Source organism: Antechinus flavipes, chromosome 3 (genome assembly GCF_016432865.1).
Source record: "Antechinus flavipes isolate AdamAnt ecotype Samford, QLD, Australia chromosome 3, AdamAnt_v2, whole genome shotgun sequence".
Taxonomy (NCBI): Eukaryota; Metazoa; Chordata; class Mammalia; order Dasyuromorphia; family Dasyuridae; genus Antechinus; species Antechinus flavipes.
Genome location: NC_067400.1, coordinates 482,432,358 through 482,454,462, shown reverse-complemented (window position 1 = coordinate 482,454,462; position 22,105 = coordinate 482,432,358). Strand labels below are relative to the sequence as shown.

General features: G+C 33.2%; 1 protein-coding gene across 1 annotated transcript; it reads right to left on the bottom strand.

The window, feature by feature from the left end:
• Positions 1–6,978: 6,978 nt before the first annotated feature.
• On the bottom strand, positions 6,979–7,911 carry LOC127554876 (olfactory receptor 8D1-like). The gene has a single exon (XM_051986793.1). It carries the CDS (start codon positions 7,909–7,911, stop codon positions 6,979–6,981), a length of 933 nt encoding a protein of 310 aa, XP_051842753.1.
• Positions 7,912–22,105: the final 14,194 nt, after the last annotated feature.

Sequence of the window (22,105 nt, the reverse complement as noted above, 5' to 3'; positions counted from 1 at the left end):
GAAGCTAGTGTTTTTAATACAATATTGAATAATAATGGTGATAGTGGGCAACCTTGTTTTACTCCTGATTTTATTGGGTATGGTTCCAGTTTATCCCCATTACATGTGATGCTTACTGACAGTTTTAAAGAGATGCTCCTGACTATTTTAATGAAAAGTCCATTTATTCCTAAACTCGCAAGTGTTTTTATTAGCAATGGATGTTGGATTTTATCAAATGCTTTTTTTGCATCTACTGAGATGATCATATGTTTTTTGTTAATTTGGTTATTGATATAGTCAATTATGCTAATAGTTTTCCTAATATTGAACTAATCCTGCATTCCTGGTATAAATCCTACTTGGTCATGGTATATTATCCTGGGAATGATTTTCTGTAATCTTTTTGCTAATATTTTATTTAAGATTTTAGCATCAATATTCATTAGGGAGATTGGTCTATAATTTTCTTTCTCTGTTTTCAACCTACCTGCTTTAGGCATCAATACCATGTCTGTATTATAAAAGGAAGTTGGTAGAACTCTTTCAATCCCTATTTTTAAAAATTGTTTATATAGCATTGGAATTAATTGTTCTTTCAATGTTTGGCAGAATCCATCTGGTCCTGGAGATTTTTCCTTAGGAAGTTGATTAATAGTTAGTCTATTTCTTTTTCTAAAATGGGACTATTTAACCAATTTACTTCTTCCTTTGTTAATCTGGGCAAGTGAATAAGAAATGCCTTCTTGTTAGTAAGTTCATTTCAAACCATTTCAAGAACGTGACTCTCTCCATGGGAACCTAGCCTTTCTTTAACCCTATGAGACCGGGAACATGCCACATGTGTTTGGCTTCACTTCCACAATCCCAGGAACTAGCCACTCTGTGGGACACAATGGATGTCAGTGAGGGTTGGCCCCCTCCCTGATATCTACATTAATCAAGTCATATCTTGGAAGCCCATCTGGCATTTCTTTCTCCTATATCTAACTTTCTATATATAAACAAGTTGGCTCTGTGCTGACTTTGTTTTTAAGCACTATAAATTCAAGCCAGTTTTAATCGTAGTTGGAACCTCACCCACCTGGAATCTCTCCCTGTTCGGAACTCAAAGGCTGTTCATTCGAGGTTTCCCAGCCTGCTGCAACTTAAGAACTGCAACTTAGAGATGGTGCTCCTTCAGAAGGGTGATGCTTTATATTTTAATCATATTTCTCCTTTTCCTTTGTCTTTTATGTATTATTTACTGTATTGGTTGTTATTGTAGGCAATCTATTCCGTGTATTGCATAATTAAATTTTACTTTCACCTAAACTGAGGCAGAAAGTGTCATTTATAGGAGCGAATCTGAACCTTTCCTAAATAAATTCACATAATAGCAAGCTATGTTTTTGAAGGTATTCTTCCATTTCATTTAAGTTATCAAATTTATTGGCATAAAGTTTGGCAAAGTAACTTTAACAATTTGATTGTCTTCTTTCCTTTTTTAAATCAGATTTACTAAGGGTTTATCTATTTTGTTGGTTTTTTCATAAAATAAGTCTTACTTTTATTTATTAATTCAATAGTTTTTTTTTTTTACTTTCAATTTTATTAATCTCTGTTTTTATTTTTAGAATTTCAAATTTAGTGTTTGACTGGGGGGGGGAGTTTAATTTGTTCCTTTTCTAGTTTTTTTATTTGCAAGCCCAATTCATTAACCTTCTCTTTCTCTATTTATGCAAGTAGGCCTCTAGAGATATAAAATTTCCCCTTATTACTGCCTTGGCTACATCCCACAGTCTCATTATTTTAGTATGACGTCTCATTATTGTCATTTTCTTCAGTGAAATTCTTAATTATGTCTATGACTGGCTGTTTCACCCAATCATTCTTTAAGATGAGATTATTTAGTTTCCAATTATTTTTTGGTCTATTTTCCCTGGCTTTTTATTGAATGTAATTTTCATTGCATCGTGACCTGAAAAGGATGAATTTAATATTTCTTCCTTTTTGCATTTGAATTTGAGGTTTTTATGTCCTAAAGTGTGGTCAGTTTTTGTATAGGTTCCATGAACTGCTGAGAAGAAAGTGCACTCTTTTCGGTCTCCATTTAGTTTTCTCCAAAGATCTATCATACCTAACTTTTCTAGTATTCTATTTACCTCTTTGACTTCTTTCTTATTTATTTGCGGTTTGATTTATCTAATTCTGAGAGTGCAAGGTTGAGATCTCCCACTATTATAGTTTTGCTGTCTATTTCTTCTTGCAGCTCTCTTAATTTCTCTTTTAAGAATTTAGATGCTACACCACTTGGTGCATATATGTTTAATATTGATATTGCAACATTATTCTATTCTACCCTTTAGCAAGATATAGTGCCCTTACTTATTTCTTTTAATTAGATCAATTTTTGCTTTTGCTTGATCTGAGATCAGGATGGCTACCCCTGCTTTTGTGACTTCACCTGAAGCATAGTAGATTCTTCTCCAGTCTTTTACCTTTATTCTGTATGTATTACCCTGCTTCAAGTATGTTTCCTGTAAACAACATATTGTAGGATTCTGGCTTTTAATCCATTCTGCTATTGGCTTCTGCTTTATGGGGGAGTTTATCCCATTCACATTTATGGTTAAAATTACTAACTCTATGTTACTTGCCATCTTGTTAATTCCTGCTTATACTTTTCTCCTTTTCTTTCCCTTCCCTCCTCCCCAATATTAAACTTATGAGCACCACTTGCCTCTCACAGCCCTCTCTTTTTAGCATCCTTCCCCCACACCTTAGAGTTCCTCCCCTTTTCTTTCCCCTTTTCTTCACAATTTCTGTATTCCTTTCTGCTTAGCTTACTCCTTCCTTTTTCACTTTTCCCTTCCCACTTTTCAATGAGCTGGGAGAAGTTTCCATGTAAATCAAATATGTCTAATATTTTTCTCTTAAAGCTAATTCTGATGAGAGTAAGATACACAATATTTTCATCCCCCTCCCGTCATTCCCTCAGATATAACAGGTTTCCTTTGCCTCTTCATGAAATGTAGTACACACACTTTATCTTTTTTCCTGGTACAATTTCCTTTCTACCTCGTTTCTTTTTTATATTATAACTGTAAAACCAAATTACACATGTGTTCTTTATGTATATTTATAACAGAAATATAGTTCCCAAGATTTCTTTTTACCTTTTTTGTTTCTCTTGAATCCTATATTTGAAGATGAAACTTTTTATTTGGTTCTGGTTTTTTCATCAGAAATAAATGAAATTCACCTATTTCATTGAATATCCATCTTCTTCTCTGGAAAATAATGCTCATTTTGGCTGGGTAAGTTATTCTTGGAACATATCAAGTTCCTTAGCCTTTCGGAATATCAGATTTCAGGCCCTTTGATCCTTTAATGTGGATACTGCTAGATGCTGAATAATCCTTATTGTGGCTCCTTTATATTTGAATTATTTTTTCCCTAGCTGCTTGCAGTATTTTTTCCTTAGTCTGGATAGTTCTGGAATTTGGCCCCAATATTTCTTGGAGTTTTGCTTTTGGGGTTTCTTTCAGCTGATAATCAATCATTTCTTTCAATGTCTGTTCTACCCTCTGTTTCTATAGCATCTGGGCAGTTTTCTTTGATGATTTCCTAGAAAATAGTGGTTAGGATTTTTTTTTTTCATCATAATTTTCAGGAAGTCCAATAATTCTCAGGTTATCTCCCATAGATCTATTTTCCAGATCTGTTGTTTTCTCAAGTAGGTATTTAACATTTTTTTCCATTATTTCATTTTTTCCATTTTGCTTGACTGTTTCTTGGTGTCTCCTTGAGTCATTCATTTCCATTTTTTCAATTCTGGTATTTAATGAATTATTTTTTTTCATTTACTTTTTTAAATTTCTTTTTGTAATTGTCCAATTGAGTTTTTAAGTGAGTTGTTTTGTTCTATGGCACTTTTTTCCCCATTTTTCCAATTTTATTTTTAGGAGCTATTTTCTTTTTCCATTTCACTAATTCTGTTTTCCTTGGAATTGTTTGCCATTTTCCAGTTAACTAATTCTGTTTTTCAGAGATTTGATTTCATTATCCACTTTATCTTTAAATGAGTGGGATGACTTCTCCAGACCTTCTTGCCAAACTTCCCTTTCCTTTCCCCATTTTTTCCCCAGCTCTCTTTTATGAGAGTCTTGTGTGTTAGAGACCAGATCATATCCTGCTTTGGGGATTAATCTGGAGACAATCTGTTTTTAGTTTCCTCAGGGTTTGAAGTCTGCTCTCTATCCATATAGAAATTATCTAAAGTTAGAATGTGCTTTAATTTTTTTGCTCATTTTGTCAAAGAATCAAAGAAAGCAAACAAACCAAAAAAAAAAAAAAATCAAATGCAATCTGCTTTTTTGAGCCATGTGGTATTACCAAGTTTTTTCTACAGACTGCAGGAGGTAGCAGTGAGGCAGCAGCAGGACAGCAATGGCTGTGCTGCATCTGTGCTCTGAGATTCTGAGAGCATGCTGAGTCATTCGTGGTGCTGTGTTGTTGTGTCCAGGTCCCGAGAGACCCTAGTTTTTCCATATTATAGTCTTTACCCCCTGTGTTTATAGCTTCTTTCTGATCTACTGGCTTTCTGCCAGGGCAAAGTAGCCACACTGTGATAAAATCTTTTCTCCACAGATTTTTCTGCTAGCTGAGATCACACACTACCCCCCTCAGATCTGTTCAGTGTAAGGTGCCTTCCCTGCTCTCACTGCCTGCCTGCAGTCTGTGCCTGATCTAACTGTCCCTACCCACGAGAAAAAATATATCTTTTCTAATGAATTTCAAGGATATCTTCTATTCATAATGTATTTGTGGGTTTTTTTAGTCAAGCACTAATTCCAAAGACTTGTCATGAAAAAAAAAAGTATTCTGAGGGCAAGAAAGAGCTCAGGTAGATGTGTGTGCCCTCTCTGCCATTTTGGCCGGAAGTCACTTCATTATTTTTTAAAGCTAACCTTGAATCCTTGAAACATACAGCAGTGGCCCACAAGCTCTGGAGAGTCCCATTCTATATCTAGAATATCCTTGCATATGAGTAGAATGACAGATTATGTAAACTGAGAACTATAGGAATAAATTTCATTTAGCTGTCTAAGGCATAATACCTCATTATTTTTTCACTATTATAATGCATCAGAAGAAAAGCTCATATTTCATAATATATGGATCTCTTACATTTATCAATTTCTGTTTTTTAAGGAGTATTTTCTTCAGTATTTCTGTACCCCTTTATGAAGTTAATTCTCTTCACCATTTCTTGACTTGCTCTCACTTTCTCCTCAATTTTTCCTCAACCATTTTTTAAAAAGTTCTTTTAAGAATTTTTATTGAACTAGTGGAAAACCTGCTTTTTTTTTTTCAGGCTTTGCTTGTAGAGATTTTTTCATATAATTATCTTCTGAGTTTATGTGTTGTTTCCCTATCATCCTGATAGCTTTTTATAGTCACATTTTTTTTTTTTTTGGTTTGCTCATTTTTCCATTCTATTTCTTGACTTGGAGTTTTATATTAGACTTGGGTTTTGTTATCTTTAGTGTTTGGGAAGAGTGGTAATCAATCTTCTGATTTTTATTTCCTACTCTTAGTGCTTCCAAGTATGGTCTGGGAAAATTCTAGTTGGTAACATTCACTTCCCAGTCCCAGGTTTGCATTTGGGTCCTTATCCAGGGCTCCTGTTCTTTTGAGATTACAAACCTTCCTCTCTACCCTGAATATGGGTAGTAGTAAAGGAGTTGTCAAATATTATCTAATTGTTCACTCTGTATTAGCACAGAGATCTCCTGTAATTTTATTTTTCCTGAAGATGTGTTCAGGCCCCTTACAATCCCTGGGTGCTAGACCCTCCATACTCCAGCTACAGATGTTGTCACTAACTTCAATATCCTCAACCATGTTACTTTCACTCCAATCTTACCCCAGTATTTACAGGTCTATTTTCTATTTTTTTAAGGCTTCTTTAGCTGGAAAAAAATAACCTGTGATTTTTTTGTGGGTTATCCTATTCAGAATTCATTTAGATGTGCTTTTTCAAAGTTGTTTAGAGAGCTATGTTGGGACTACTTGGCAAAATTTCTCACTTTACTCTGCTATCTTAGTTATACCCTCTCATATTTCCTAGAATATGAGGACACATTTAAGAAATTTGATTGCTTTAATCTCAGAAAGATAAGAATTCAAAAGTACATGATAGCAATCTTCAGTTGTAAAGGGCCATTTATCTATAAGAAGGAATATCAAAAAAAATAGATAAAAGTTGTAAAGTGATGAAGTTAGATTTGATAGCAAAAAATATTTCATATTAATGACATCCACACAGAAGAGAAATGGGTTGGCAAAATATATTGTGGGTTACTCCTCACTGGGTGTATTTAATCAGAGATAAGATAAGTATTTTCTGAATCTTATAAGTGTATTTTTTTCAATTATGAGTTAGATATATAGCTCTGAGGTCTCTTCTGATTTAGACATCATGTGATTCTTAATGATTCTTTTGAAATTTTCTTTCCTAAAGTCTAAATTACATATGGAAACTCTTATATAACCATCTATTTTTTTTTCCTTATTTGCATCTTGACTCCCTGAAAAAATTATCCATTTTTTCTGTCTTATTTTCATTTGGATTTCTCCTTTTCACAAACACTTAGGTACTTTATATATTGTACTGACTTGATAAAAACATATTGTCAATGATGAAGTTGTTGTTGATGATGGTGGTGGTGATGATGATGATAATAGGATTCAAAACTTAATTCTATCTCATTTATTAATTTATTATGTGGCCTTCAACAGGTTATAAAACTTTTGGGACCTCATTATCTTTTTTAAGAAATAAGAATAATAAATTCAATTAAGTATTTTGTAAAGCTAAAATGACATAATGGATGGGAAAGCATGTGAGAAAACTCAAGTATTACCAAAAGAGTTCCTTATTATAGGGAAATACAAACTTAGAGAGCCAGGATTTCCATCCATTTATTCTCTCTAATAGTAAATACTATATTCTCAAAGCTCTCTTCTTCTAATAGCTTTCCTCAATGCTTTCTTTACATCCTTATTCCTCAGACTGTAGATCAAGGGATTCAGCATAGGAATCACAGTTGTATAAAATACTGAAGATACTTTCTCTTGCTCCATAGACTGACTATTAGGTGGTTTGAAGTACATGAATGTGATTGACCCAAAAAAGATTGCCACAGCCATGAGGTGAGAGCTACAAGTGCCAAAAGCTTTGTATCTACCTTCTGTAGAGCGGATGCGAAAGATACTGGCAAATATGAAAACATAAGAAATGAGAACTGCCAAGGTGGGCACTAAAGTATTAAAGCCAGCAATGATATGAAGCAGTAACTCATTGATTTGGGTGCTTGAGCAGGAGAGGTTGAGTAGGGGAAGTACATCACAAAAGTAATGGCTGATGATATGGGATTTACAAAAGGAAAGTTTCATCATGAAGCCAGTATGGGTCATGGCTGAAATAAAACCCAAACTGAAGGCAGCTGCCACCATAAAAGAACAGGCCTGATAGGACATGATCACATTATAAAGCAATGGATTACAAATAGCAACATAGCGATCATAAGCCATCACTGTCAGAAGATATCCTTCTGCAACAACAAAGACCACAAAGAAAAAAAGTTGGGCCATACATTTGAAATAAGGGATAGTATTCTTCTTCCCTAAGAAATTCACCAGCATTTTAGGGGTAATGGCAGAGGAATAACAGAAATCTATAAAGGACAAACTGCTAAGGAAATAGTACATAGGTGTATGAAGTGGAGGACTGACTATAATTAATAAGATCATGCCCACATTCCCCACTACAGTGATGACATAGATACACAGGAATAGGAGGAAGAAAGGAAACTGGAGTTCTGGCTGATTTGTTAAACCCAGAAGTATAAATTCAATCTCAGTGGAGTAATTTCCTGTAGTCATTGTCCTCTGAAGAAACCTGGAGGGAGGGAGAAAAAAGTCACATTATAAAGTATCTCACCTTGCCCACTAGAAAAGAGCAAAGGCAAGACAGGATTCAGGATTTTCTTGTTGTGAGTTTCCCTAGGTCAAGGAGTATCTCTGTACCTCTAAGATACCATGGAAGACCTAAGGGATGTTAAATTGAAAGAAAGATCACAACTATACAAAATGTTGTCTCATATCTCTGATTCACTCAAATTCTATAATTCTTCGTGTGATTCTTCATGAATCACAGGTCTCCTTATTTCTCTCTGATACCTATGAAAAATAAAATGCTTATCAAGTTCAAAGTTCCCAAAATTATAGAATCTCAGGTAGAATTAGCAATTTTATTCTGTTATACTTCTTTCCATCAGGTAATAATTGATTGGAGGAGTAGAAACAATAGGAATTTCACAAGGAAGTGACTATCCTATCATAATGATATGATATAAGAAAAGAAAGTCAGAAATTGTCAGATGAATATCATCTATTTGGAGAGAACAGATTTTTTTTTTTAACAATTTCATATGAAGACTACATAGAATGGCTTAAAAATCTAAGAGGAACCAGCAATTCAGTTATAACATTAAATTCTCTAGATTGAAATTCTAAGGTCACTAAGAAAGAGTTGTGATGAAAGAAGAGAAAAAGGTGAATTGTCTGGAAAGACTGAGGTGATTATACAAGAAATCAATATAGGTTTTTAAAACATATATAAAAGATGGAAAAAAGGGCAAGCTTTAGTCAATATAAAAGTTGGCAATATGGTGCTATAAGAAGAATGTCAGGGAAAGAAGAAAGAAGAAAGAAGCAAATAGTCCCACTTCCTTCTCTTTATTATTGAGAAGGTTGGAATTGGAGACAGGCAGAAAAGAAGTAATTACAGAAAAAAACCTCAGGTAATTTTTAGTATTAGGTGGCAGAATTTCCTTTTCCAGTTGCTAGTCTGGCTCACTACCCAGTATAGTCACTTCAAAAAATGGATTTAAACATAGAGAGGATAGAGGATATTGTTACAAATTGATTACATTCTTCAATATTGAATACAATTTTTAACATATTGACAACACATCTCAAAAGAAGATGAAGCAGACAAATTCCTTGCTCTTCACTGCTATTTTTAAATCTTTTTTTTTTTCTGCCACTGAAACTTAGGTGTCTCTTCTCTTTTGATACTCTATTTTCCTTGACATCACCCAGATCAATAGCCTGTTTTACCATTATTTGGTGACTCAAAGATAACTTTGCCTTTTCAAGTAATTAATTACCTGATCTTCATTTCTATCCCAACCTTTACATTCATACTTTGGAGTTTCACCATATATGTTGGTATCTCTTCCAACACTATGGCCTTCTACTTCACACTTCTCTGTTCTTATGATTGTATCTTCACTCCTCTTTAATCACATCTATGATGATACATTTGATTTCACTTTTACCTATCACCTTCTGTGATCCTAACCTTTGAAATTATCTTGAATCTTAATCTTTTATCTTTTCATCTCTCTCTTGCCTCAATGAATATTGTTTTCATTTTTTATTTAGCATCACTTCACCACTTTCTGCTTTTCCTATTCATTGTTCCTGCTCTGGTTTTCTTTTCCTCTGTTCACAATATTCTCCACACAGTTACTAGTTCAACTTTATTCTGTACTTTATCTCAGATTAATCATCACTATTTCTTATAACCACTCATTTCTTTAGAAATATGGAACCCCTAAACTTACTTGTTCATGTTTATTTGTTTGCTGCTGAATGTCATTAGAGGATAACAATTCTCCTACAAATTTATGTAATCTAATTTTTGGGGAAGCCCTCACTGCTTCATTCTAGTCCTCTCACTGTTCCCTGTAGCAATAATCATAAGGCCACCTGGCCTTGGGAGTGATGTAGTTATAAATGATATATTTCTTCCCCTACGTTATCTTGCTCCAGCTCACTCTATCTGACCAGGATGCAAAGGCCACAAATATTATTGAAACTAATGAGCAACAATAATGAGGTACTTAAAGTTGACACGGGCCCAGAAAAAAATTGGGTGTCTTGTACTTACCCTAGTGAAGTTTCAGGCCTAAAAACACACTTCCAGAAAATTCCCCTGTGAACTCTGCCCAGAGAATTGTGGGTATTGCACTTATACACAAAGTCAGAAACAGACTATTCTTTAATTCCACCTCTAAGCCATAAAATTAGCATATCAATGACACGAAGCACCTGGTTTCTCTGGCTTTTCCCTATAATTTTATTTGCCTGTTCCTGGTTTTTTGCTAAATTTTTTTGGAACTTAATCTGCTGTTAGTAGTGGCAATACATTTTTTCCCTTTTACTAGGAGACAAACTGAGTTTACAAATTCTTTAACCATACCTGCAACACCAACCTGGAATCCCTAATATTGTTGGGTTAATCTCACTTCAACAAACCGAAAACTTTAGCATGTTACTTACTGAATCTGTTGTGAGGTCCCTTTTTTTTCTAATTTTATACTTCAAATACTCTTAGTATCATTTGTCATTCTCTTATCATTTTGAGAAAGAGGTGGTCCATAACCCTGATAAGGTTAAGTGCTCTAATTACATTCTTGTTCCTTTACTCTCCCATCTGGAAGTTTTTCCTTTTATTTTCTGTCTCAGTATTTCTTTATATCTCTATCTCTATCTCTCTATCTCTATCTGTTTCTGTCTCCATTTTTGTCTTTATATCTCTGTCTGTCTGTCTGTCTATTTGGCTTTCCTTCAAGGTTTCATTCAAATGCCATCTCTTCTATAAGATATCTTTATTCCCTCAGTTGTTTGTATTTCTGTATTTCTTCTATTATAGTGACTTTATATTTTTTTTATTCTTTTGACTTACTGAGTGAATACTGCTATGTTTTTTCCCCCAAGGATTATTAATTTCTTGAAAAAGAAGTTCTCAATTTTCATTGCATTAATCTCAGTACTTAGCATTGTCTTTCCTAGAGCAGTCACATGAAAGAAAATTGTTGAATTAAATTGAACTGGAGAGGTTAGCATCTAAAAGAGGTTAGCATAATAATGAATAAGAACCTCACAAAAATTGACAGTATGATAAGGCGTACAGTAGGAGCTTATGGCATAGGTCTCTTATTTTGTTATATGTCTAAAGTACTCAATGTCATTAAAAAAGGACTATGGGAATATTTGGCATCAGTGTCCTGAAGGATTATGAAATAGTTTGCAACTTAAAGGCAGAACATATAAAGGATTCTCTAGTTTGCTTTTACAAATTGTTATGATCAATTATCCATTAATGATTTACTTTTTCTCTAAATATCTCAATGTATCTTATAGGGCTTCTAAGCTCCTGTAGTTCAGCTTAAATATTTCCAGTATTATTACCTATATTAATCAATATTTCAATTTTTGAATATTCATGTATGTCTATTTTGAATTTTCTTCCTTTGGAAGATTTTGTTTCCCACAGATTATAAAAATATTTTCCTTTGATCAGCCAAACAGAAAGTTTGTGCACAGTACTGTGAGATTGAAAATTTATTTTTAATTCTATTTTTATTAAGACTTAATCAAGTTCACTCAAGTAACTTCAAATGATTTGGATTACCATTCTACTCTTAGGACTTGTAACTCCATCCTTTCATTGTAATTTATATTCCCTCTCTTATAACCTTGCTCATCACTCACTTTTCAGAGAAACTTGATTAACACAAAGGTCAATCTCATCAATTTAAAACTTTTGGACATCAGGTCAATTTAATCAATTAAAAACTTGTTATTGCAGCTCCCTTGCCTGAATCCCTTGATCTGAGGACTACTCCCATCATGTATATAAAAGGAGGAGCTAAGCTGATACTTACCCAGTTACATTATTGAAACATCTACCCAATCAGAAGAATATTTACTTACATTTCTCAAGGTTTTGCTCTGTCAATCACTTGTTAATTATTATAAAAGATTCTCTCATTTCTAACTCAGGGCTGCTTTGGTCTCTAAGAGTACATTGATCCCCTTTATTAACAATTTCTAGCCTTGCTAATAAATAGACTATGCTTGGAACTTTGTCTCTCAGAATTCCTATCACAACAGTATCTATACATTTTTGAGGCAATCTCTACCTTGTAGCTATCATAGCAGTTAATAAAGAAATAGGCCTTGGCCAAGTAGCTAAATAGAAAACTGATGAATTATTTCTTCAACAGGCCCTCTCACATTTACTACAAGGAAAAAGAAATAAAACAAAGAACTTTCTAATGTAGAGTAAAGGAAAGAAACAGACCTGACATCTAGGCTAGATGAGATGATCATTAGACAGTCATAAGGATCATTCGTCTTGTGATATGATAACTATTGAATTGGCAGAAAGTAAATTCAAACATGGATTGAACATCGACTCTATGTAAATCACGATCTTAGATACCATGTGGAGCCTGTGATCTGAAGGGAGTCAAAAGGTCAACCATCTTAAAATATCTTCCCCATTGTCTTGCTATAAATCCTGAAATTCTAGTTATTGAAATGTCTCTTGTATACTTGGTATGGTTTAAGACATTAAGTTACTTGGGATTGTATGCTGGGAACAATTCATAAGCCAATATCAGCAAAGTTTGTTTATCTGATTTAACTTTCATTTAAAATAAAAGAAGATCTTGAAGTCAAAAATCATAAGACAAATGTGATCTTAGGGTGAAATCCATAGATTAAAAGATAGGATACTTGGTTTTCAATTCAGGGCCTACCACTAAGAAACTGTGCAGCTTGGGGTAGGCCACATGTATTCTTTGAGATTCATTTTCATTATTATAAAATAAGTGTTTTAGTTCAAATTATTTGTAAGTTCCTTTACAATGATAATTTTCTAGAATTATAATTCTTGTATATAATGCAAGAGTAGACGTAAGAGTAAAGTAGAAGAACAAAGTCAACATTTGAATTATATAGTTAAAAATTAAGATTTTTTTTTAATCTTAGATTTTTCTGTCAAAGCAGAATAAAACTGAGTTGACCCTAGACATCAGAAGGCAACATAGGGTGAAAAGACACAAAAAGGCAAGAACTGTTATCTTTGGATATGAATACCAAAAAGAAACTTAATGTTCTTAATGATGATCTTTCTTTTCTTTGAAAAAAGTTTTATACTTAAAATACCAAGATAAAAAGAGAGACACAGAGAGAGAGACAGAGAGAGGGAGAGAGAGACAAGAGGGAGAGGAGAGAGAGGGGGGGGGAACAGAAAGAGAGAGAAGAAAGGAAGGAGAAGAGACAGGGAGGGAAACAGGGAGGAGAGAGGAAGGGAGATGGAGAGAGATAGAGAAAGACAGAGACAGAAAAGATGGACAGAGAGGAATAACAAGAGTGAACATAATATGTATAATATGTTGGGTTGCATTTTTTCTTTAATGTATTGGCAAAACAATTTCTGGGCAACTGGGTAGCACACTGGATAGGCCTATAACCTGAAGTTTAGAAGGTGAGTCTTCTTGAGTTCAAATGTGACTCACACTCTTCCAAGCTGGGTGACCCTGAACGAGTCATGCAGTCTTGTTTGTCCCTGTTCCTCATCTTTAAAAGGCTCAAGAAAAAATCATCTTGCTCTGTCCTAAGAAGGAACTGGCATCACTGAAAATTGATCAAAATCAACAAATTCTAAAGTCTAAGACAGAAGTCTTTATGAAAATGATAGTAAAAGAGGAATTCAGAAACTTACCCTGATCCCTCTAATTGGATGATGGATATAGTCTTTGCCTATACTTCACACATGAGAGAGGTCTGTTTTATTACTTTCTAGCTTTCCAAATACTTAGGTGAGAACTATTTGCTGTAGTTATCAAATAAATTAAAATCCATGTGGATCTAGTCTTATGAGCTCTTAGGGTCAGAAATAGAATCAGGTAATTTATTTTAATTGACTTTAATGACGCCAGGAAAGGAGGGTAAGATGACATAAGTATTTTCATTTTCTAATCTAAGAGCTCAGGGACCTGATTAGAAAAATAGGAATGCATCAATGCCTCTAGGATCTCTTGACCTCTGGGAATAGTATTTTATGGAAAAAATAATGGAGGGATCTTTTTAAGCATTTAATTCAGGAGTTAACATGATATTGTAGAAAGGCACAGTTTTAAATTCTGAGGGCATGGATTTGAATCCCTGAGTTTCCACTGAATTTGCTACATAGTTAAGTCACTTCCAATTCTTTGAGGTCCTAGAGTTATTTTAACTCTAAAAATGAAAAACTCATAAAAATGATATATGATATCATCTCAAAAGTTTTTTCCAAATCTACTTTTAATTTTTCATTGTTTTGTTTGAAAACATTTTGCATGCCATCCTTTCTAGATTAATCAGCGTTTTCTACATATGTCTCTTGTGTGATCAGTGTCTAAAAATCTTCCTGGCTTTATGAATAGGATGTAATTTTGGGGATTGGGAGTAGCTTCATTCCTTTCTTTTTAAATTTCCAAATCTGATAATAAATGCCATTGTAAGGTTCTGGCTAGCTTTCTGGAGGCCCTCTGGAATGGGTCTTGGTTTCAGTGGAGGAAATGCAGGAGAGACACCAAGAGGCTGATGAAGATGGAATGTCTCTCTCTCAGTCCTTGTTGGCTTTCATATATTCTATTATAAGTATATTATCATAGGTGTCAATCTTGTAGAATAGGTGTCAACTTGTAGAACTATACTAAGTACTAAGTACATGTAAACTAGAGAATCATTATGTTAATTCCACTGAGTTAATATCTTATTGTAAGATTAAATCAATCATACTGAGTTCCTGCCCTTTACATCCCATAACAGTTTTTATATTCTTTACCTTTAGATTTAAATGGTAATACTCCCTTCCAGCTCTAGAGGCATATTTCTTTAGGAAAATTCAAAATTCAAAAACAAGAGTCAAGAGAAACTAGAAAGGCAAATTACTTGGAGCTTTTTGCAGGGATTGTAAGATCATTCATTTACTGCTAACAATATAATGGGGGGAAAGTAACAAGTGTCCCTTCAGAATTTTTTCCCCCCAAGAGTTTTGATGGAGTTAAATAAAAATGTAAGAATTGGGATGGATTGGTTCTATTCTGAGAATTTGAAGAGTTGATAAAGAAGGGAATATACTAGTGCAGAAAAAGAAGATAGAGCAGACTTTACTCTTTCTTTAAACTGAAGAAAGTTACACAGTAATGAAGGAAGGGAGAAAGGGAATGGGCAAATGAGAGAAGGGAAGTTTTATAAACTTCGCTCTTCTCTGACTAGTGAAAGGAGAGCTGAATATAATATAAAAATACAAATATTTTTGTGTAGAAACACATTAAGCTCAAAAGGAGAAAAATGGAGTATAACAAACTGAGGGAGAAAAATACTATAGCGATAAAAGTCATAAGCAAAATAAAATTCCTGCTCCTTAAGGGAAAAGGGAAAGAAAAAAAAAAGCATAGAGCTGGAATCTCAGGGGAGTGCATACCAATTTAAAAATGAATAAATTATAGTATGTGAATGTATTGTAATGTTAATACAGTGAAATTATGAGAGATGATTCCAGAGAATTCTGGGAAGATTTTAGTGATGTGGAATGAAGTAGAGACATTTATGGGAGGACAACTTCATGAAAAAGGAAAAACCAATATTGAAAAATGTATGGAATTTCATCAAAGCAATGACAAAATATGCTTCTGAAGTATCTTGCCTTCCTTTTGAAAAGTGAAGTTACAGAGAGGTAAACAGTCTTTGATACAGACCAAAATTCTGTAGTAAAATAATTATATTCATGGCTTGCCCACCTTTAAAATATTATCTTAATGGAGAGTTATTTCTCACTGGTTCTTGGAACAAGTACTCTAGAGAACTAAATGCTAAAATGCTTGAAAGTCTATCATTAAAAGATTATCTGTTAATTGAGATAACTATTGATATGGTTAATACATAATAAGAGGTGATTGAAATGATAACATTTAAAAAAGATAATCTATAATAGGGAAGGCTTGCATGTAGGTCATATACTGTACAATTTTACTGTACTTTTATAGTAGTCATTTTTTTCATAAGTAAACTTGAATGTAAGCTCCATGAGGGCAAGGATAATGCCTGTCTCAAACTTCATCTTTCTTCAGAAAAGACCAAAATTTCCCATTGCATTGAGAGTCATCTCCAATTGTCCTGATCTATGTCTTGTCATTAAGATCCATATAGCACTGGAGGAAAAAAATGAAGCTGATGACTTTACACAGTTCCCCTTCATGTCAGTCCGATTCACTTGCATATTATGGCATCATCTCTCTGATGTCATGGTCTTTTTCTAAAATGAGGGACAAACAATAATATCTGTGAATAAGACTAGGAACTGCTCCAATCGGGACAGGGACACAATTGGAACTAGACAATTGAGCAATACAATTCTTTCTTTCTATTTTCCCTCCACCCCTCTCTCCTTTCTTTTTTTCCTTCTCCTTTTCTTTTCTCCTTTCTTCCCTCCCATCATTCCTCCTTTTCTTTCTAGCTTTTTTCTTTCTTTCCTCCTTCATTAACTAGGTCTTGTTAATTAACCAAATTAGATCCTAGGCCTTGTTTGGGTCCTGGTTGACTCAGAGTGAATGTAAAGTGTAATTGTTTTGTTTTGATCAGAAACTGAAAGTTGTCCCCTCCTAGACTGATTTCTTTTGGCCAGGTAAAAAAGGCTATTTTTTTCCTTCTGTCTTATCTAACCTTAATCTAAACTGATTGAGCATTGCCTCAGTCAAAATGAGACCTAATACAAACCTTATCTTAAAAAGACCAAAATCTATTGCATCCAGGGCCATTCCTGGTCATACTGGACCCACCACTGGACCCCACTATTTCTAGAGAAGAATGTGAAACTTTTGACTTTTGCAAAGTCCTCTCTCACTTCACTTTTATTTTATTATAGTATTAATATTTCTTTTGTTTGCAAGAACTTCTTTACATCTCCCCAAAGGTCAATAATTTAATAAAACAAGATTGTTCTTTTGTAGCTATTTGTCTCTTTGACTTCAAACCTCCTATTTTCTGCTGTACCCCTCCTTTCAGGGTAGAGGAATGGTGTACTCCACTTTGTGAACATTGTCACCTCTGGTCATATTCTTCACATCCCATTGACTGTGAATTCCATTGGGTCATCATTCAAACATCATTCCACACTTCCTACTTTTCAATCTCTCATTCCCATTCCCCTCAACCATCCCACACCAAGATCTCACCCTAACTCCACCCAGTACTTTTACTGTGCCCTCTGGAATGCCTGTTCCATAAGCAACAAACTCCCCTTCATCTTAAATCTGTTTTTTTAGCACTCCTTCCATCAGGTAACTCTTACTGAAATTTGGCTTTCCCATGAAGACATAGCCTCCTTGGCTACCCTTTTCCAGTACTCCTTGTACTTTCACTCATCCTTCTCAGCAAAATCATCAAAGCAGGGAAGTTGGTTCCCATTTCTCCCCATTACCACTTCTGGATTCTCCCCCTTTCTCACTCACTCAGCAATCACTTTTCCTTTGAGGATCATACTATCTATATCAAGCACCCAATCAAAATCCTGGTAGCTATTGTTGATTAGACTTTCAGGTCACTCTTTCTTCCACAATGAGTTCAATATTTGACTTAGACTTTTTCTCTTGTCTTCAACTCTTATTGTCATACTAACCTTGCAGCTTACTCCTCAAAACACACTTTTTATTGCTGTGACACTGGCTTCAATATGTTGTTTACAAGAAATACACTTGAAAAGAGACACACACAGAGTGTGTAAGAAACCAGAGCAGAATGTATTATGTTTTAGCTAAAGTAGGAGTAAAAATTCTGATCTCAGACAAAGCAAAAGCAAATATAGAACTAAGTAAAAGAGATAAGGATGGGAACTGCATCTTGCTAAAAAGTACCATAGCAATATCAAAATTAAACAGATGCATCAAGTAGTATAGCATCCAAATCATTTTTTAAAAATTTATTTATAAATTTTCCCCATTACATTCAAAACAATTTTTTAAAACATTTGTTTTTAAAATTTTTGAGTTCTAGGTTCTCTCTCTATTCCCATCTACAATTAAGAAACCACATGTGAAGTTATACAAAACATTTCCATAAAAGTCAAGTTGCAAAAGAAAACATAGATCTCCCACCCTAATGAAAATAAAAACCTTCAAGAAAAATTAAGTTAAAAATAGAGATAGAGAAATAGAGAAATGGCTTTGATCTGTATTGAGACACATTAGTTCCTTCTCTGGATATGGATAGGATTTTTCATCATAGGTTCTTCAGAGTAGTTGTGGATAATAGTACTAACAAAAATAATGGAGTTATATACAGCTGCTAATTCCAGAACATTGCTATTACTTTTTGTACAGTATATCACACTTTGTTCATGGAAGACTTTCCAGATTTTTTTTTTCCTGAGAGCATTCTGCTCATCATTTCACAGAGAACAATAATATTTCATCAGTGAAACTTGCTTTCAATTTTTTTATTATTGCTAATTGTATTTCCCCCATTTATTCTCCTTTTCCTTTTACCCTGTCCCTCCTCAAAAGTATTTAGCTAGTGACCACTCCCTTTCCTACTATGCCTTCCTTTTTATCACTTTCTGCTCCTTCTCATATCACATCTCCATGTCCTCTCCTCCTATTTTCCTGCAGGGTAAGATAAGTATATGTATGTTATTTCCTAATTGCATCAATTCTGAATATACATTTTTTTTTTTTTTTTTGCTGAGACAATTGGGGTTAAGTGACTTGCCCAGGGTCACATAGCTAGGAAGTGTTAAATATTTGAGATCATATTTGAACTCAGGTCCTCTTGACTTCAGGGCTGGTGCTTTATCTACTGTGCCACCTACCTGCTATCCACCCAAATTCCTAAAGGAGAAATTAAATGATTTACTGGAAAAATAGACATCAAAACACACTAGTCGGGGATCTCAGGTGTTCCTTCCAGAATTTAATAAATCACAGCAAAAAATAAACAAGAAAGAAACTAAGGAGTTAAGTAGAATATTTTTTAAAAAGTTATATGTGATTTTTGGAGAAAACTGAAAGGGAACAGAAAGGAATATATCTTTTTCTCAACAGCACATGGCACCTACATAAAAAGGGGTGCCTTAAAATTAATTATAGAAAGTCAGAATTATTAAATGTATTCTTTTAGTATCATGATACAATAACTACATTGAACAAAGGACAGTGGAAAGTCAGATTATTAATTGTAAATCAAATGATCTAATTCTAAAGAATAAGTGGTTAAAGAACCAATAATAGAATCATTTGGTAATTTCATTAAAGAGAATGACAACAATGAGACAACATACCAAAATTTATGGGATGCAGCCAAAGCAGTACTTATGAGAAACTTTATTTCTCTAAATTCTAATACCAACAAAATAGAAAAATAACAGACCAATGAATTGCCCATGCAAAAATTAAAAAAAAAATAGAAAAAGAACACATTAAAATGTGAGCACCAAACTGGGAATCCTGAAAATCAAATATGAAGTTAATAATATTGAAAGTAAAAAAAAAAAAACCTAATTTTGAGCTAATGAAACTAAGAACTGATTTTATGAAAAAAAAAAAGCCCAATAAAATAGATAAACCATGGATTAAGCTATTTTTTTTTAAAGAAAAGAACAAAATTACCAGTATAAAAAATAATAAAGGTGAAATCACCATCAAAAGAGAAGAAATTGAAGCATTCATTAGGAAATATTTTGCCCAATTGAATGCCGATAAATCTGACAATCTGAGTAAAATTAATGAATATTTACAAAAATTTAAATTCCCCAGATTAACAGATCAGGAAACATAATGATTAAATAACCTCATTTTAGAAAAAAAGAAATTAAACAAGCCATTGATAAACTGCCTAAGAAAAAAATCCCTATGGTCAAAAGGGTTCAGAAGTGAATTCTCCCTAACATTTAAAAAAGCAATTAATTCCAATACTATATAAACTATTTGGAAAAATAGGTGAAGGAATCCTACAAAGCTCCTTTTATGACATGAACATCGTGCTGATACCTAAACCAGAAAGAGGTAAAACAGAAAAAAGAAAATTATGCCCTATTTTCCCTAAAGAATATCAATGCAAAAATTTTGAGCACAATACTAGCAAGGTGATTACATCAATATATCACAAGGATTATACATTGTCATCAGGTGGGATTTATGTACAAGCGTAGACATAGGCGTAGGTGTAGGTGTAAGCAAATAATAATTTATAATAATATATAATAATTTATAAGTTTTTTTTTACCACTAACCCTCCCTACCCCCTTACTAAATTTTATCGCTTCTATCAAACCCCCAAACCGGATGATAGACCTTTAGTATGGTAATTAAATACCACAGAGAAATAGGTACTAAAACATATGTAAACAGTAATTAAGCTTAACTCAAGCCCACAAACTACCATTCACTACTATAAACTGTATTATCATAAACTATTATAGCGTATTATAGGATATTATAGGATACCTCAGAATTGATTCAATATTAGGAAAACTATCAACATAATGGACTATAAATGTTTTTGTGATGGGATATTACTATTCTATGAGAAATGATGAGCAGGATGCTCTCAGGAAAAAACAAAAAGCTGGAAAGTTCTTCATGAACTCAAGCAAAGTGAAATGTACCACATACAAAATAATTGCAATTTTCTAGGATAATTTGGTATAAATGGCTTTAATATTCTCGTTAGTACAATTATCCACCACTACTCTGAAGAATTTATGAAGAAAAATCTTATCCATACTCAGAAAAGAAACTGGTTGTTTCTGAATACAGAATGAAACATTCTCTCTCTCTCTCTCTCTCTCTCTCTCTCTCTCTCTCTCTCTCTCTCTCTTTTTCTTTTTAAATTAATTTTTCTTGAGTGATTTTATTTTTATTAGAGTGAGAGATCTATGTTTTCTTTCACAACTTGACTTTTTTATGGAAATGTTTTGCATAATTTCACATGTGGTTTCTTAATTATAGGTGGCAATAAGGGAGAGAACCTAGAACTCAAAAATTTTAAAAACAAATGTAAAAAATTTGTTTTAAATGTAACTGAAGTTACATTTTTTTTAATTTTTTAAAAGATATAATTGACCATATCAATAACAAAACCAAGAGAAATCATGTGATTATCTCAATAGATTCTGAAAAAACTTTTAACAAAATACAGCACCAGCTATTTTTTATTAAAAACACTAGAGAGTCTGAAGAAAGGGAACGTTCTTTAAAAGATAAGCAGTATCTATCTAAAATATTATCTATAATAGGGATAAACTACAAGTCTTTCCAGTAAGATCAGGGATGAAGCAAGGATGCTATGAGAAAAAAAATAAATAAAAGGAATTAAAACATATATACATATATATAAAATGAAGAATATCATTCTTTGTAGATAATATGATCTTGACAATCCTTGAGAACCCTTGAGAATCAACTAAAAAATTACTTAAAATAATTTAAAACTTTAGTAAAGTTGCAGAGTATATAATAAACCCAAACAAATCTCAGCATTTCTATATATTACTGACAAAGCCCAGCAGTAAGAGATAGAAAGAGAAATTCCATTTAAAATAATAGTAAACAATATAAAATAATTGGGAATCTGCTTGCCAAGAATAATCTAGTAACTATATGAATACAATTACAAAAAAACTTTTCAACATAAATACATCCAAATCCAAATCTAAACCATTGGGAAAATATCATTTGCTCATAAATCGGCCAAGTTAGTATAATAAAAATGTCAATTCTGCCTATATTGATTTACTTATTCTGTGCCATATTGAATAAAACTACCAAAAATCATTTGATAGAGCTAGAAAAAAAAATAACAAGATTCATCTAGGAAAAAAAAGTCGAAAAGGGAGGAAGATTTGGACTTCAAAATCTTATAAAAAATGAATACTAAACATTGTTTTGGCATATAATTGGGAAAAATGAAATACTAGCAAAAGGAAAAAATAAATTATTAGTTAGTGAATGATAATCTATGGATTTACTAACTCTATAGGTAACCTAGACTTGAGACTATGTTAGTCTGGTTTAGCTGTTAGAGCTAAAGAAAGTAGTTTAATCCTATAATCAAACTAAAAATAGAACAGAGTAATCAATGATGATTTATTTCCTTTTCAGTTTCTTCAGAATTTATCCTAGAGTTTTAGAATTCACTCTGACCCCTCATCTCTAAACCATAAACCAGGATAAAT

Bases quoted from the DNA above. Each gene is read 5' to 3' on its own strand.
- LOC127554876 (XM_051986793.1), bottom strand. From the start codon at position 7,911: ATGACTACAGGAAATTACTCCACTGAGATTGAATTTATACTTCTGGGT.